General features: G+C 37.8%; 1 protein-coding gene across 1 annotated transcript in view; it reads right to left on the bottom strand.

Annotated features, from left to right (window-relative positions):
• LOC123705024 (intraflagellar transport protein 122 homolog) overlaps positions 1-14,645 on the bottom strand; it is a 38,232-nt gene extending 23,587 nt beyond the window's left edge. The window contains exons 1-13 of the mRNA XM_045653580.1: positions 14,522-14,645; positions 14,108-14,338; positions 13,541-13,751; positions 13,240-13,387; positions 12,823-12,977; positions 12,357-12,554; positions 12,031-12,168; positions 10,720-10,848; positions 10,042-10,206; positions 9,230-9,370; positions 8,065-8,162; positions 540-693; positions 152-310 (exon numbers count right to left, since the gene is read on the bottom strand). Of these exons, the coding sequence (XP_045509536.1) occupies positions 152-310; positions 540-693; positions 8,065-8,162; positions 9,230-9,370; positions 10,042-10,206; positions 10,720-10,848; positions 12,031-12,168; positions 12,357-12,554; positions 12,823-12,977; positions 13,240-13,387; positions 13,541-13,751; positions 14,108-14,338; positions 14,522-14,583 (1,989 nt within the window). The 5' untranslated portion in view covers positions 14,584-14,645. The remainder of the gene's footprint in view (positions 1-151; positions 311-539; positions 694-8,064; positions 8,163-9,229; positions 9,371-10,041; positions 10,207-10,719; positions 10,849-12,030; positions 12,169-12,356; positions 12,555-12,822; positions 12,978-13,239; positions 13,388-13,540; positions 13,752-14,107; positions 14,339-14,521) is intronic.
• Positions 14,646-14,862: the final 217 nt, after the last annotated feature.

Raw genomic sequence — 14,862 nt, 5'->3', positions numbered from 1 at the left:
AATTTGGTATGGAGATATTTTGATACCCGAGAAAGGACATAGGATAGGTTTTATCCCGGAAATCCTACCGGAATGGGTTTTTCTTTAAAAACGTGGGCGAAGCTGCGGGCGGAAAGCTAGTACACAATAAAAAACTATAGCATCAACTCACTTGAGCCTTCCCAAACATTCTCAAGTCCACATACATGTCCAGTGCCTTGTCGTCTCTCGCTATACTCTGGTAGGATCTCGCCGCATCTGCGTAACGGCCTCGATAAGCAAGTACATCGCCTGTTATCACTGCTCTTCGATCTCCTGTGTCTAATCGCTCCTAAATAAACGGTATTTTTTATTGTTTTACGAAATAAAATTCTATATAAAGAATTAGTTGTCTAAAGTAAATAGATGAGTTCCATACCCCACAAAGTTCGAAAAGAACCTGTTCTGTTTTAAAACTAACACAGCGTATGTACAACGGCAAATTAGTGCATTTTTAAGCTTGTAATAAAAAGTTAATAACTGTTTTGATTAGCGTATTTCTTTTATTTCAAAACATTTACCTGCAACTGATCTATAAGAGTAAGGAACATAATATTCTCGCTTCTCTGGAAGGCTTTTTTGGCCACTTCAAAGGACAATTCTTCTAACGCAGCTGTACCAAGTCGCTCCCAATCTAATGCAGTTACTCCTAAACAGGCTACTGCGTACGCCTCACTTAAAATAAATTTATAATTATTGTTAGTTTTACTATCTTATTGTCAATTTTTGTTTTTAAAATTCAGTTTATGAGTGAGTACCCCCCATTTACCTAAATTAAAATACGGTTTAGATCAGAGCCTTTGCTCTGAAGTCACCTCCAAAAGAGTTTGTTTATTTATTTATTTATTTATAACTACCTTACCGCCCGCGGCTTCGACCGCTCTGTCTAACACCTAATCAATACATAGTATAAAACAAAGTCGCTTTCTCTGTCCCTATTTCCCTTTGTATGCTTATATCTTTAAAACTACGCAACGGATTTTGATGCGTTTTTTTTTAATTTTTTTAATATATAGAGTGATTTAAGAGGAAGGTTTTAGTATATAATTTATTAGGTTTTAGACAAAGCGGGCGAAGCCGCGGGCGGTAGGCTAGTAAATTATATACTAAAACCTTTCTCTTGAATCACTCTATCTATCAAAAAAACCGCATTGGTCGCGCCAATATAAAAAATATAAGTAAATATATTCTCGATATAAAAGTGGACTGTATTTAGATCAACGTGGTGTTAGCAAAGAGGGGAAAGACGGGAACACACGGCACATACCTCGTCGGAGGGAGTAGCGTCCAGAACACACGCTGCCGCCACGCGGTCAGGGTCCTCCAGCTCGCGGCGGGCAAGAACGGGTCCAGTCCAACACTCCACACAAACACACACGCGGCGGTGAGCGCGACCAAGGGCCGGGGCACGGGATACCCCGGTGGTGTTACAAAAGCACAATGCCTGATGATCTAGAGAGCCTCGTGGAAGCTCTCCGGCGGTGAGTCCCGATCCTCGCTAAAGATCGGAGAGAACTACTGGCTGTCGTTCGTGACATAGGTAGGTCACGTGACGAGCGCTAAATAGCGCGCGGTGATTGGTTGTGCTCGTATGTAGGGAAGGATGAAGGAGTACACCACAAATAATAAACATTTAATTTCTACATTTACTATTTTAATTATATTGGCGTTACCATATCCACCCGCCCTAAATGGGTCACCATTTAAAACCAATCATAAGATACAGCGAAAAACTATGACTCTAGGATCACATAATGCGCGCGGGTTTATAAAGTCCTAAGAGCCACGGCGGTAATATAAATAAAAAATTCTATGGCTCTAGGAGCGCAAAATGCGAGCGGGATAATAAAAAATCCTAAAAGTCACGGCGGAAAATAATATAACTAACAAATTCTATGACTCTAGGATCGCGTAAAGCGAGCGGGGTAGGTATAAAAGATTCCTAAAGTCACGGCGGAAAATATAACTAACAAATTCTATGACTCTAGGATCGCGTAATGCGAGCGGGGTATAAAAAATTCCTAAAGTCACGGCGGTATTTATAACTAAGAAATTATATCGAAAGCGGTGCAAAAACTTAAAATTAAACTTAACTAACTGCGGTAATGTATTAATGCGATATAACTATTGTCTTGGAAGCGGACATAAACGAACGACCGGGCGAAGGTAAGTTCCCTTGGCGGTTCTAACTGTACAAACGCGCGCGACGTCGTCCTTTGAAGGATGTACTTTCTCTACGACGGCTAAAGGCCAGGTTAGGGGCGGTGCATTATCATTTATCACAACCACGACCGTTCCAGGAGTAATAGGTGTGGAAGGCGTATTCCATTTCTGCCTAACCTGCAAACCGTGTAAGTATTCCATTCTCCAACGTTTCCAAAACGACTGAACTAACTTGTCCAGTTGCGAATGCCTATCAAGCAAACTGACGTGATCAGATTTGACTTGCGGCGCGGGTAATGCTAATAAAAGCGCGGTGATCAAAATAACAAGAAACAAATGTGTTATAATATTATACATATATTTAATATGATAATAATCAATGATCATGATAATTATGTGATCATTGTGCGGTAATATCACTGGATGCTTATGTGCATATTCCAGGGCGGTATCGCTTAGACGTCCGACGAGGATTAGTCTGTCGCGAGTAAAAGGCTTCAAGTGATTGAAAGCCTGCAAATAAAATTTATAAAAGAGTATATTAGAATACTCCTCTGCAAAATAAATATTTTGCAGGGCGGGAATAATTTTATTTACAGCGAAATTAGGTTCCTCTACGGTCATCATAACACCGCGGCGGGGTAACAATATAAGGAACCTATAAATATAAAATACGCTACGCGACGAGACGCGAAGGGCGGTATCATATAAAGCGCAATGCTTTATAGGCGAGCACACAGTGTGCGCTAATAATTTTCGTTCGGGAATGTCTGCAATAGACTCACCATCGAGACTCCTAAGAGGCCAATCAGATGGGTCCGAACGAGCCCACTGGGGTCCTTGGAACCACAGAGGGTGCGAGACGAGATTTAGTGGCGTAATGCCACGCGAAAGAACGTCAGCGGGATTTTCAATACCAGAAACATGGTAGAAATTATCTGATGGGATGTTATACACGACTGTGGGAGCAACGAAGCCCATCATGTCCCACAGACGGGCGGTAGTTGACAAGATGGAGCGCTTAGTGCACATCACATCTGCGGGTGCGGTAATTTTAAAATAAAAACAATCATCAACAGTAGACCAATGCAGACCAAGTAATTTATGTTGCACGGTCTTATCAAACTCCACCGCGGAGGGTAAAAGTTTGTGCGAAGCGGGAAGATTATCTAACACATTTTTACTATTACTATTCCATTTAACTAGATCCCACTGAGCTCCCTTAAACAAATCGATGAGCTGCTGCGACGCGGAAACTGCTTCACATTCCGTGGGAATAGAGAAGGCGATATCATCCATATACAACGAGGAAGACGCAACGCTACTCGCGAGCGGATATTTCGCGCCGTCATCTTCTACGAGCTGTCTTACCGTGCGCAGTGCATGATAAGGACTAGACTTGATGCCGAAGCAAACTCGATTAAATTGATAAAGAAGCAGCGGATCCTGCGGGCTGAAACGATATAAAAAACATTGAAAACGACGATCAAACTCACGCACGAATATCTGCAGAAATTGTTGGCGGCAATCGGCGGTCATGGCAATCGCGTGAAGACGAAAACCTAAAATTATTGTAAACAAATTGCCTTGTAAATTCGGCCCAACATGCAGAAGGTCATTCAATGAACGCTGGCTTCCAGAAGTTGGCATGCTAGCATCTAAAACCATGCGCAGCTTAGTCGACGATTTATCCTCGCGCAGAACAGCGTGATGCGGTATAATATAAATAGGTGTAGGGTCACGCGGATCATACGGAGGCGCGGGTGAAATATAATTCTTCGTTAGATAATCTTTTATGACGTCATCATATGCCAACCTTAATTTAGGTGAAGCCTGTAGCTTTCTTTCAAGGCACATGAAACGTTTGCGGGCAATATTAAATGAATCACCGAGAGTGTAGAAATCATCCTTAAATGGAAGCGAAACAATATATCTGCCACTCACGGGGTCGCGGGTTGTAGTTGATTTATAATATTCTTCACATTCAACATCATCGGGATGTTGAACGGGCGGTGCGGTAGGAAGCTCCTCGAGCTCCCAGAAACGCCTGACTAATGAGTCAATAGCGGCGGTCTCTTGAACGTGACAACACGTCAAGGGCGGTTTATGTATGTTAGGTATGGTGGGTACTGAACCCATTATTACATAGCCTAACACCGTGCGCAATGCAGCGGGCGCCGACGAGTCACGAGCTGCATGAACTACGTCGGGGAGAAGCAGATGAGGGAACAGAGAAGCACCGATTAATAAATCGATTTTATTTGGCGTGCCAAAACTCTCATCTGCGAGCGGTAAATGCGAAATATGCGATAAGACAGAAGTGTCTATAACAGCGGTAGGCAATAAATCCGTAACATGATCAACAACTAGCGGTGAAATATTAAAAGATATGTTGTTGTCAAAACGCGAATAAAATTTTATATTTACGGAATTACTATCTATAATTTTTTCTGAACCACCGAACCCCTTAATAATAGTACGTTCGGTTTTCTGCGGTTTAATACCTAAACGTTCACAACATTCATTTGTAATGAAGTGACTTTGCGAAGCGGAATCTAAAAGCGCGCGAATAATAAGCCGTTCACCTTTACAATTATAAGCTACGACTTCAGCGGTTGATAATAAAATAGTACATTGTTTATTCGCGGGCGCGTTGCATTGAAATGCGTTATCAGTATCAGCTGTATAGCTAGCGGTAAATAGCGCTACGTCAGAGCGGACGCACTCGCCCGACGGCGGCGACGGCGCAGGCAACGGCGGTGTGCTGCGCGGCGGGGGATGAGACGCAGGCGCGGGTATGGAAGATTCGCGTTTCAAATGTAACATTGTATGATGTTTTAATTTACAAACGCGACAATTAGAATAAGACGAGCAACTAGAAACTCGATGTTTTATACTGAGGCAATTTATACACGCGTGTCTATCCTTTACGTATTTCAAACGTTCCTGCGGACTCATTTTATGAAAACTCGAACATTTATATAAATGTTGATGCGTAATATTTTTACAAAGACAATTACTATAAGCGGAATCAGCGGTTGTTACGTAAGACTGATACGTCTTAGGCGGTGCGGAAGAAGTATTATTTGAACTGCGGTTATAATTATTATTCTTTCGAGGCGGTTTATTTATTCCCGAATTTGTGGAAGGATGAATGCGTTCTAATACCTTCGCACGAGTTTGAATAAATTGAACTAAGTTATCAAAAGTAGGCATTTCACTACCAAACTCAGTCTCGAAAGCGCGAACAGTATCTGAGTCTAACTTCTTCAAAGCGATATGAACAATCATTAAATCTGTAATATTATCTAACTTTATATTTTGTAAGGCGCGCACTGCGCTAATAAAGTTATCAGTAAATAAATCAAAGTTTGTTGCGGACGCACAATGCAAAGGTTTAAAATCAAACATTTGATTTAAATACGCGGAAACTAACATACGTTTATCATCATATTTATCTTTTAAAGTTTGTAAAATTAAATTATAATTTTCAGCGGAGGGGGTTATACCAGCTATAACAGTTGTGGCCTTCCCCGTTAATTTACCTAGTAAATAATATAAACGCTCGGCATCTGTAAGGCCGGGATTGTTATGAACAATTGATTCAAAATTCGAAAGAAACAGCGGGAATGAGCGAATATCACCCGAAAATGGTACTAATTCAATAGGCGGTAGTTTAGGCCTATTTTTATGCAAATTATTAACATCTCCGTGTGACGGACTTGGTTGCGAATATTGCGATTTAATTCTTTTAATCCTGCTATATAAAGACTCGAATGCAACGAGGCTTTTATAATCAGGTTTCGCGGCGGGAATTAATGATAACAAACGAATATTATATTCATCTAAACATTTCTTATAATCATCGCGTAATGATTCTATCTGCGCGGACTCGTCAAGGAAACTTTCCATAAGCGCAGCATTGTTATGAACGTTTAAAGACAAATCATAAATTCTTTGCACCATTTCGAATATAACTTCGCGTTTAGCTAACAACATGGATAACTGCGAATCATTTATATCTTCCGAATCATTAACATCCGAAGCGTCACTATCAGCTAACTTAGTCATTTTCTTAGGCGGCATTTTTAATAACAAAAGTATATATTCAAACTGAGAATGTTACAGTAAAAGTTACAATAACAAGTAATACGACCAAATAAAGTAGGTCAGTGACGCAAGCGTAATAAGAACCGAGTATGCACTATGCAATTACAATATGGTCGGATTATAACAGCGGATCGCGGAATGTAGGTACTCGATAAATTTCGAGTGCGGGTAGACCGTAGATAAATATGATGTAATATGTTCGATTTATAATGATTTTAGCGTTATAACTGCGGATAAACGATATGAATATAGTTTTAATTAACTATTTTAATAATAATATACGCGTAACTTAATGTCACGGGCGGAATAAAATATATTTTAAGCGGAAAATAATAGATGACGCAATGTCGATCTATGCGGTTATAGTTATTTCACAATGAATGTACTATTAAATCACTTATTAGGGCCTACGATGAGTATCCTAATAAGGGCGGGTTTAATATGAATAGTAGAAGACGCATTGTCGTTCTACGCGGTAAATTAAATAGTATTTCGCATTGAAGATACTACTAATACGCTTATTAGGGCCTACACAATGAGTATCCTAATAAGGGCGGTGGAATCATCAGGTAATGTACGATTCGTAAGGACTAACAATGGTTACTATCCGGATCGAAGGTACCAACAATGGTTCTTATCCGGATCGAAGGTACCACTCAATGGTTCTTATCCGGATCGAAGGTACCAATCAATGGTCGCGCCAATATAAAAATATACGTAAATATATTCTCGATATAAAGTGGACTGTATTTAGATCAACGTGGTGTTAGCAAAGAGGGGAAAGACGGGAACACACGGCACATACCTCGTCGGAGGGAGTAGCGTCCAGAACACACGCTGCCGCCACGCGGTCAGGGTCCTCCAGCTCGCGGCGGGCAAGAACGGGTCCAGTCCAACACTCCACACAAACACACACGCGGCGGTGAGCGCGACCAAGGGCCGGGGCACGGGATACCCCGGTGGTGTTACAAAAGCACAATGCCTGATGATCTAGAGAGCCTCGTGGAAGCTCTCCGGCGGTGAGTCCCGATCCTCGCTAAAGATCGGAGAGAACTACTGGCTGTCGTTCGTGACATAGGTAGGTCACGTGACGAGCGCTAAATAGCGCGCGGTGATTGGTTGTGCTCGTATGTAGGGAAGGATGAAGGAGTACACCACAAATAATAAACATTTAATTTCTACATTTACTATTTTAATTATATTGGCGTTACCACGCATCAAAATCCGTTGCGTAGTTTTAAAGATTTAAGCATACAAAGGGACATAGGGACAGAGAAAGTGACTTTATTTATACTATGTAGTGAATACTTTATTGCACATAAATATCACAAAACAAGAAATACATGCACTTAAATATAACTTACACTAAGTACAATTGGCGGTCTTATCGCTTAGAGCTTAGTTTGTTCTACATTTAGGAACCATATTATATTGACAACTAGCTTTCCACCCGCAGCTTCGCCCGCGCAGTCAAAGAAAAACCCGAATAGTTCCCGTTCCCGTGGAATTTCCTGGATAAAACCTATCCTATTTCCCGGGGTAAAAAGTAGCCTATGTCTTTTCTCGGGTATCAAAATATATCCATACCAAATTTCATGAAAATTGGTTCAGTAGTTTTGGCGTGATTGAGTAACAGACAGACAGACAGAGTTACTTTCACATTTATAATATTAGTATGGATTATCTACAACTCTGTAAAAATTTTAAAATCAAAGAAATAGAGGAAGAATTACATTTGGTAAAAAATAAAAATATAATAATTATTATGCTTACTTGAACATCTTTTGTTGGACATATTGGTGAACTGCATGTGAGAGTGGAACATTTATAGATTGCATGGAGTTGGACTGCAGGCAAAATACTCGACCACCCTGTAATTTTTATACATATTCTTAAAATCATTTAACAGTATTGAACATTTATAGGTATTTAACGTTTTATGCAAAATTATAGACAACTAGCTTTCCGCCCGCGGCTTCCGCCCGCGGTTCCCGTTCCCGTGGGATTTCCGGGATTGCGTCATTTTCCCGGGATAAAAAGTAGCCTATGTCCTTTCTCGGGTATCAAAATATCTCCATACCAAATTTCATGCAAATTGGTTCAGTAGTTTAGGCGTGATTGAGTAACAGACAGACAGACAGAGTTACTTTCGCATTTATAATATTAAGTATGGATGTTAATTTTTTTATTAATTATAATTGAAAACCATGCATTACAACATCAATACACAATACTATTTCAGTGAAAACATCTCACATGTAAGATCAACTGAGTATTTAATTTCATTAATTGATAATTAATAATCTTTCAAATGTAACTTAAAGTTGGTACAAAACCACAGAATACATAACGCTACAGAACGGACACTCTCCGCCTCCCGCCAAAATTAAACACTTACCTCACCCCGCACGATCAGACATGTTATGGTACCCATTTCCCCGCAAGGACGATACCAACGACGTCTTTAGACGAAACGCAACGAAGATTGACAACATTAATCAAATTGACTTAAAGCAATTTTATTATTTTGGATTTGTGATTATCGTTTTTCGTAGAAAATGGTTAGATATTGTGCTGTTTACGGATGTATTTCATCAGAAAAACGCGAATTTTTTTTACGCTAGTCACAAATGTGCCAACCATAAAGAGTTTACACACACATTTGCAGTCTCTACAGTGTGACTGTCAAAACTATAATTTTGTATGGAGTGTCCGGGGTGTGACAAAACTATGAATAACTAGCGGTCCGCCCCGGCTTCGCCCGTGGTACATATTAACGTTTTCTCTACATAAGAACCATCCTCGTACTTCAAGGAATATAATAAAAAAAGAATTATCGAAATCGGTTCAGCCGTTCTCGAGTTATGCGCTTACCAACACATTTTGGGATTCATTTTTATACTATAGAAGATAGGTAAGTACATGAATAAATAAATACCTGAAAACCAACAACGGACCCATTGAGTGGTTGTGTAGCTGCGGGAAAGTTGCTGGCCTTTATAGATAACAGGTCTCCCCCAGACAGGCAGAGAAGATCATCAAACCACAGGTTGTATGAGACAGATGATATATTTTCCTCCTGAAAGTAATTACGTTATTAACTATCATACTATAGGTTTCGTGTCATTTTAATATTATGATTTATGTGCATAATATAAAAAAGCTTGTGTTTATGTTTATTCTTCAAAATAAGCCGCAGATTAACCAGTTGGTGGCGAAATTAACATTTAAATATTTTTTTACATCATTGGGTACCTATCAACAATCAATACAAATTATTGCATGCCTTACTTACTCTTATGATTTAGGGGAATCAATAATAGATGATGGTTGATTCTCAGATCTACCCAATACTCTCACAATTTCATGAGTATCAATCCAGTGGTTTCGAAGAAAAATAACATTCTGACGTGGCATCTTACGTAAAATCATCATGGAGTAAGGCGACGATTTTGGTTTGAAGTTTCACTTGTGACACGTGTGCTCGGCATACGCTCTTTTTATGTATATAGAGTAGAGAACATGTATCTAAGGGCGGCCGTACACCGACCGCTTCAAGAAGTTGAGACCGACGGCTTAGAGGGTTCTATAGACATTCATTTACCGTACACGGACTGCTCGAGCAGTAACGACCGCTTCAAGCTGTCAACTGCACGGTTTGTAGCGACAGCACGAGCAGTTCGTGTACGTCGCTCAGCCGTTAACTGCTCGAGTAGTCCGTGTATGGCTAGGCTAAAAAGCAAAACTCACAGTGAACAACAGCTCTCCAGTAGGCAGCGCATACACGCGGCACACGGACGCCTCGTCCACGACCGCTAGCCGCGTGCGCGACGCGTTCACGTCTAGACAGCGCACGCTGGCCGGCGTGTGGAGTAGCACTTTGGAGTTACCCGTTTGTACTTCTACTTGGTATATCTAGAAGTTTTATTGTGAGGAGTTATTTGGGGGATGATTCCATTTATGTATGTATGTATGGTTTGGCATACGCCGTAAACAAATAAATAAATAAATTTACACATCAAACGAGCAAATGCTCATTCTAACTCCACTATGTCATTTTTTTAGCGTTAACAGGCGTAGCATTCTTTCGTTGTTGTTAGTGCCTTCGAAAATATGCAATGTTCTAATACTGAACAACACTGAATACGAGTTTTCGTTTACACTTAAAGATCACGAAATAATGCTCTAGCTCCAGCTCTATGTTAAATTATTTAAAATATTAAGTGTTTAGTATAATTATCAAAACATTCCTACATTATTTATATCCACACTAACTTCAGTAACATTATCTTAGGTACCGATAGAATGCGCACATTTAAAATTCATTTCCAACGTTCTGTTTCAAATTTACATTAACAAAAATTTAACTTAGATTACACAACAACCACACAATCTAATTTACTAAAAATTAATTATACTTTCACTTACTTGTCCATTTAATAATCCTAGAAGTAGAACCTCTTGAAAATACAAGGTTGTAACTTTAACATAACGTATGGGCGCAGGCATTTCCCATGTCTTTGGTGTTTGAACTCCTAGTAAAGCTAATTTGGTATCCTGAAACATTTTAACAAGCTTACACACCATTTAAATGTATTAAAATAGGGTAGTTATGGATTAAAGGGCAATTGTGAAAATTGCCAATAGCACAAGGGAATATTAAACTTTTCGCCATGGCCAACATGATGTTGACAAAGAAAAATCCGCATAGTTCCCGTTCCCATGGGATTTCCGGGATAAAACCTATCCTATTTCCCGGGGTAAAAAGTAGCCTGTGTCCTTGTGTCTTATTTCCTTTCGCGGGTATCAAAATATATCTATACCATGCAAATAGGTTCAGTAGATAAGGCGTGATTGAGTAACAGACAGACAGAGTTACTTTCGCATTTATAATATTAATATATAGTATGGATACCATTTTCATTATAATATAATAGTCAGTATGGAAATTGAAACATAGTTGTTTTTTTTACCCAGAGTTTCATGAACTGGGTCAAATGTTTAAATAATTATTTAACAAACTATACAGTATACATATACAACTCTTATAGTAATGTAACCAAAAACAAAATATTCGCTTGCATAGCTTATAATATTTAAAAATAATTAATTTAAAATTTGCTTTGCAAGTATCACATCGCTTTTATAGTATACTAGCTGTTGCCCGCAGCTTCGCTTGCGTGGAAAAGATAAATTTTCATGGTATAAGTTTTCATCCCCTATTTTATCCCATTATTCTAAATTCTAAATTTTCTAAAATCCTTTCTTAGGGGACGCTTACGTTATGACATCTACCTGCATGCCAAATTTCAGCCCGATACATTCTACCTGCATGCCAAATTTTGAGCCCGATACATCCAGTAGTTTGGGCTGTGCGTTGATAGATCACTATATCAGTCACCTTTGAGTTTTATATATATAGAAGATAACATAATCGCTTCTCGTCGTATATATATATGCTTAGATCTTTAAACTTCGCCACAGATTTTGAAACAGTTTATTTAGCAGGTAAAACAGTTCTCAATAAAGGTTTAAGTATACATAATTTGTTTAGACAAAGCTGGTAACATCGCTGGCGGAAAGCTAGTGCTTATGTATAGAATATATAATAATAAAAAAAATTATACATCATTCGCTGTAGCATTTTAGAAAACATAATTTTGCCTTGGCACATTGTTAAATACTTTATTTTTCAATGTAGTTTTATTAATAAATAAATATTGCTCTCTAATAAATTACCTGACATAATAGAAGAGTTTGACTGGTTGCTACAAGGAGAGAACATTCTGCCCTTTGAGCAAGTTTATCTCTCACTCTATACATTAAGCCGTCTGTATCAGTTTGTTCATAAATCAATACCCTTTCTGGTAGTTGTACCTGAAACATAAAAATATCGGTAAAAAGGACTTACTTTCTATTTCAAATTGGTTTATTTCTACTGAACTTTTTAAAACTAAACAGCACTAGTCAGAGTAGATCAAAAAATGTACCAACATTTTTTATCTAACAAGTCTGCCTCAAATCAAAGGTGAGGCAATCTCTAAAAAGATGTAATAGTTACTTACTGCTAATTTTTGTTTGTATATTGCAATCTTCTGAACTTTATCATGGCATTTTATTCTAACTTTATTTCCTGACGAGAGATGCTGTATAATAACATCAGTCATGTTTTCCCTGTATGCGTACTTGTCTCTGTATAAACCATGTACTGTGTTGAAGACCACTTGATAACACCACAAACTTCCATCTTGACATGCAACAGCCTGTAAGCCAGTGTGTAAATGAATATAAGATTAGTAAAAACTAAAAAATGTGTCATTAAAAGAAATAGAAACCAAACAGCATAAAGATAAAGGTAATCTACTAATTATATTATTTAACACCTTATTTATAGGACAACATAGGATAAAAGTGTATATGAAAATAGTTGAAGACATTACAAACATGAATTACAAGCACACAAAATTATTGAACAAAGAAAGTAGCGTGGGGCACATCAAATATGATCATTTTAATATGATAATAACTTACCAAGCTATTGAATGTCGGCGACGGGGCGATGGACCAGACCCACTCCAATTCAGTATTAACAATTAAAGTCCCCTCAGATGTTAGTACTGACCAACCACCAATTCCACCGACTAGTACTAGAGCTCCCACAACTGATATTGATAATGCTGCTAAACCTGAAATTGAGTTATTACAATCTACTAAATGTAAACATTTTTGATTTAGTAAATATAATAATTCAGTTAGTCAAATAATATTTAAGCTGATTTTATATTTATATGCTTATTTGGTTCGATGCAATGTTCTAATACTGAACAAAACTGAATACAAGTTTTAGTTCACACTAAAAGACCACGAAAGAATGTTCTTGCTTTAGCTCTATTTCATAATTTGTATAAATGTGCCAGAAAAATCTGCATCTAATTATGACCAAATTACCAATATTTTTATCCTTGCCAACTTGCTGTCCAAGTACGTCATAAAAAGAAAGTGTTTCATTCCAATCAGTGATTAATAGGGTGTTCTTTGAAAAGGCAACTGCCCACACCGCTGCATCCCTCTCTATCCTTTGCAGTTCTTCACCAATCTGAAAATGTAATAATAAAATTTGAGTGATACAGGGACTTCGTAACACAATACAAGATTAAATAATGATTATATCCTATTAGACTTATTATTACACAATAACATTCAAACTTAGAAGAGGTGCTTTTATTTCATAAAATTAAAAATAACCTACTTTATCTCTCATTGAAACTGCACCACTAGCCAGCCCTATTGCTAAATATTGTCCATTCCAAGACCAAGCACAACTGGTTATTCTTCCAGATAATTTAACCTTTTGTACAGCCTTCACGTCTGCAGACCAAAATGCAAAATCGGACAATGCACATGATGCCAAGTGATAAGTGACTGGATTATATGCGAGACATTGTATGGCTTCACTGTGGCTGCAATATGATTAGAATTTTAGAATACTTAGCTTATTCATATTCAATTGAGTGCTGGTGGATTATAATAAAATTTTCATACCAAGAGTATATACTGCGGTGATGTATGTAAATATAAAATTTAATATGAAACATACAATTAAACAGAAAAATGACCAAACAAAATAATTCATTTGGTGGCTTAACATTGCATGTTGAATTCTCAAAATCAACATAGAAACACTATGAATTAATCAAATATATACACATCAAATATTACTGTGTACATTGAGTCACACTTTGTTCGTATACATAAAAGCAAATGAATGAAAATGACTTTGAAATAAATAATTTATACATAATATAAATGTACTTACGAATATTTGAGTATGCCTTCCATTTTAGAATTCCAGATAATAACATTTTTATCAGCACTACCGCTCGCAAACTTCTTGCCATCTTTGCAATAGTCGACAGCATGTACTGGGCCTTTATGTGCCTGGAGAAGTTGAACTAAAGCACCTTCTTTAGGGTCATATACCATAATTTTTTCGCCAGCTCCTACAACTAACTGGGTCCCATCTGGACTAAAGCATATAGTTTGTACACTGAAATGAAGGGGAGAAGATTATTATATAAATTCAGGTATTATGCAGCGCGTTAGAATATTAGATTCATTAAAATGAAATTCAAATGAATTGTTGAGATTATAGACTGTAATATTAAAGTCATTAAAGGGCTGTCTGTTTACATAAAGTCACAGTAACATAATAGTTGACTATTATACATACCTTGAGCACTCTACTTTATCAGCTTCGTGAATTTTATTAACCCATTTTGGTACAGTTCTCATTTTGACAGGGAAAAAGCTCTCGTTATGAATACAATAACAATATATTTAAATGAACTTTTTCTTTTACGAAGTATACCTCATGCCTGATAATCAATTGATTAACGATACTTCAATATTTATTACGCCGATGGAATATTTGGTTGCCAACGACCTCAACAAAACTGTAAACAAACGATTGTTTGAAACTTTTGACATAAGCTTTCATGTTTTTAAATTGAACACAAACTGTTATTACCCAACTGTGGTTTATTTAATTTATATCTATCATTAAAAATTAAA

Source organism: Colias croceus, chromosome Z (genome assembly GCF_905220415.1).
Source record: "Colias croceus chromosome Z, ilColCroc2.1".
NCBI classification, from domain to species: Eukaryota; Metazoa; Arthropoda; class Insecta; order Lepidoptera; family Pieridae; genus Colias; species Colias croceus.
Note: the sequence above shows the minus strand (reverse complement) of the source record. Positions and strands in the feature narration are given on the sequence as shown.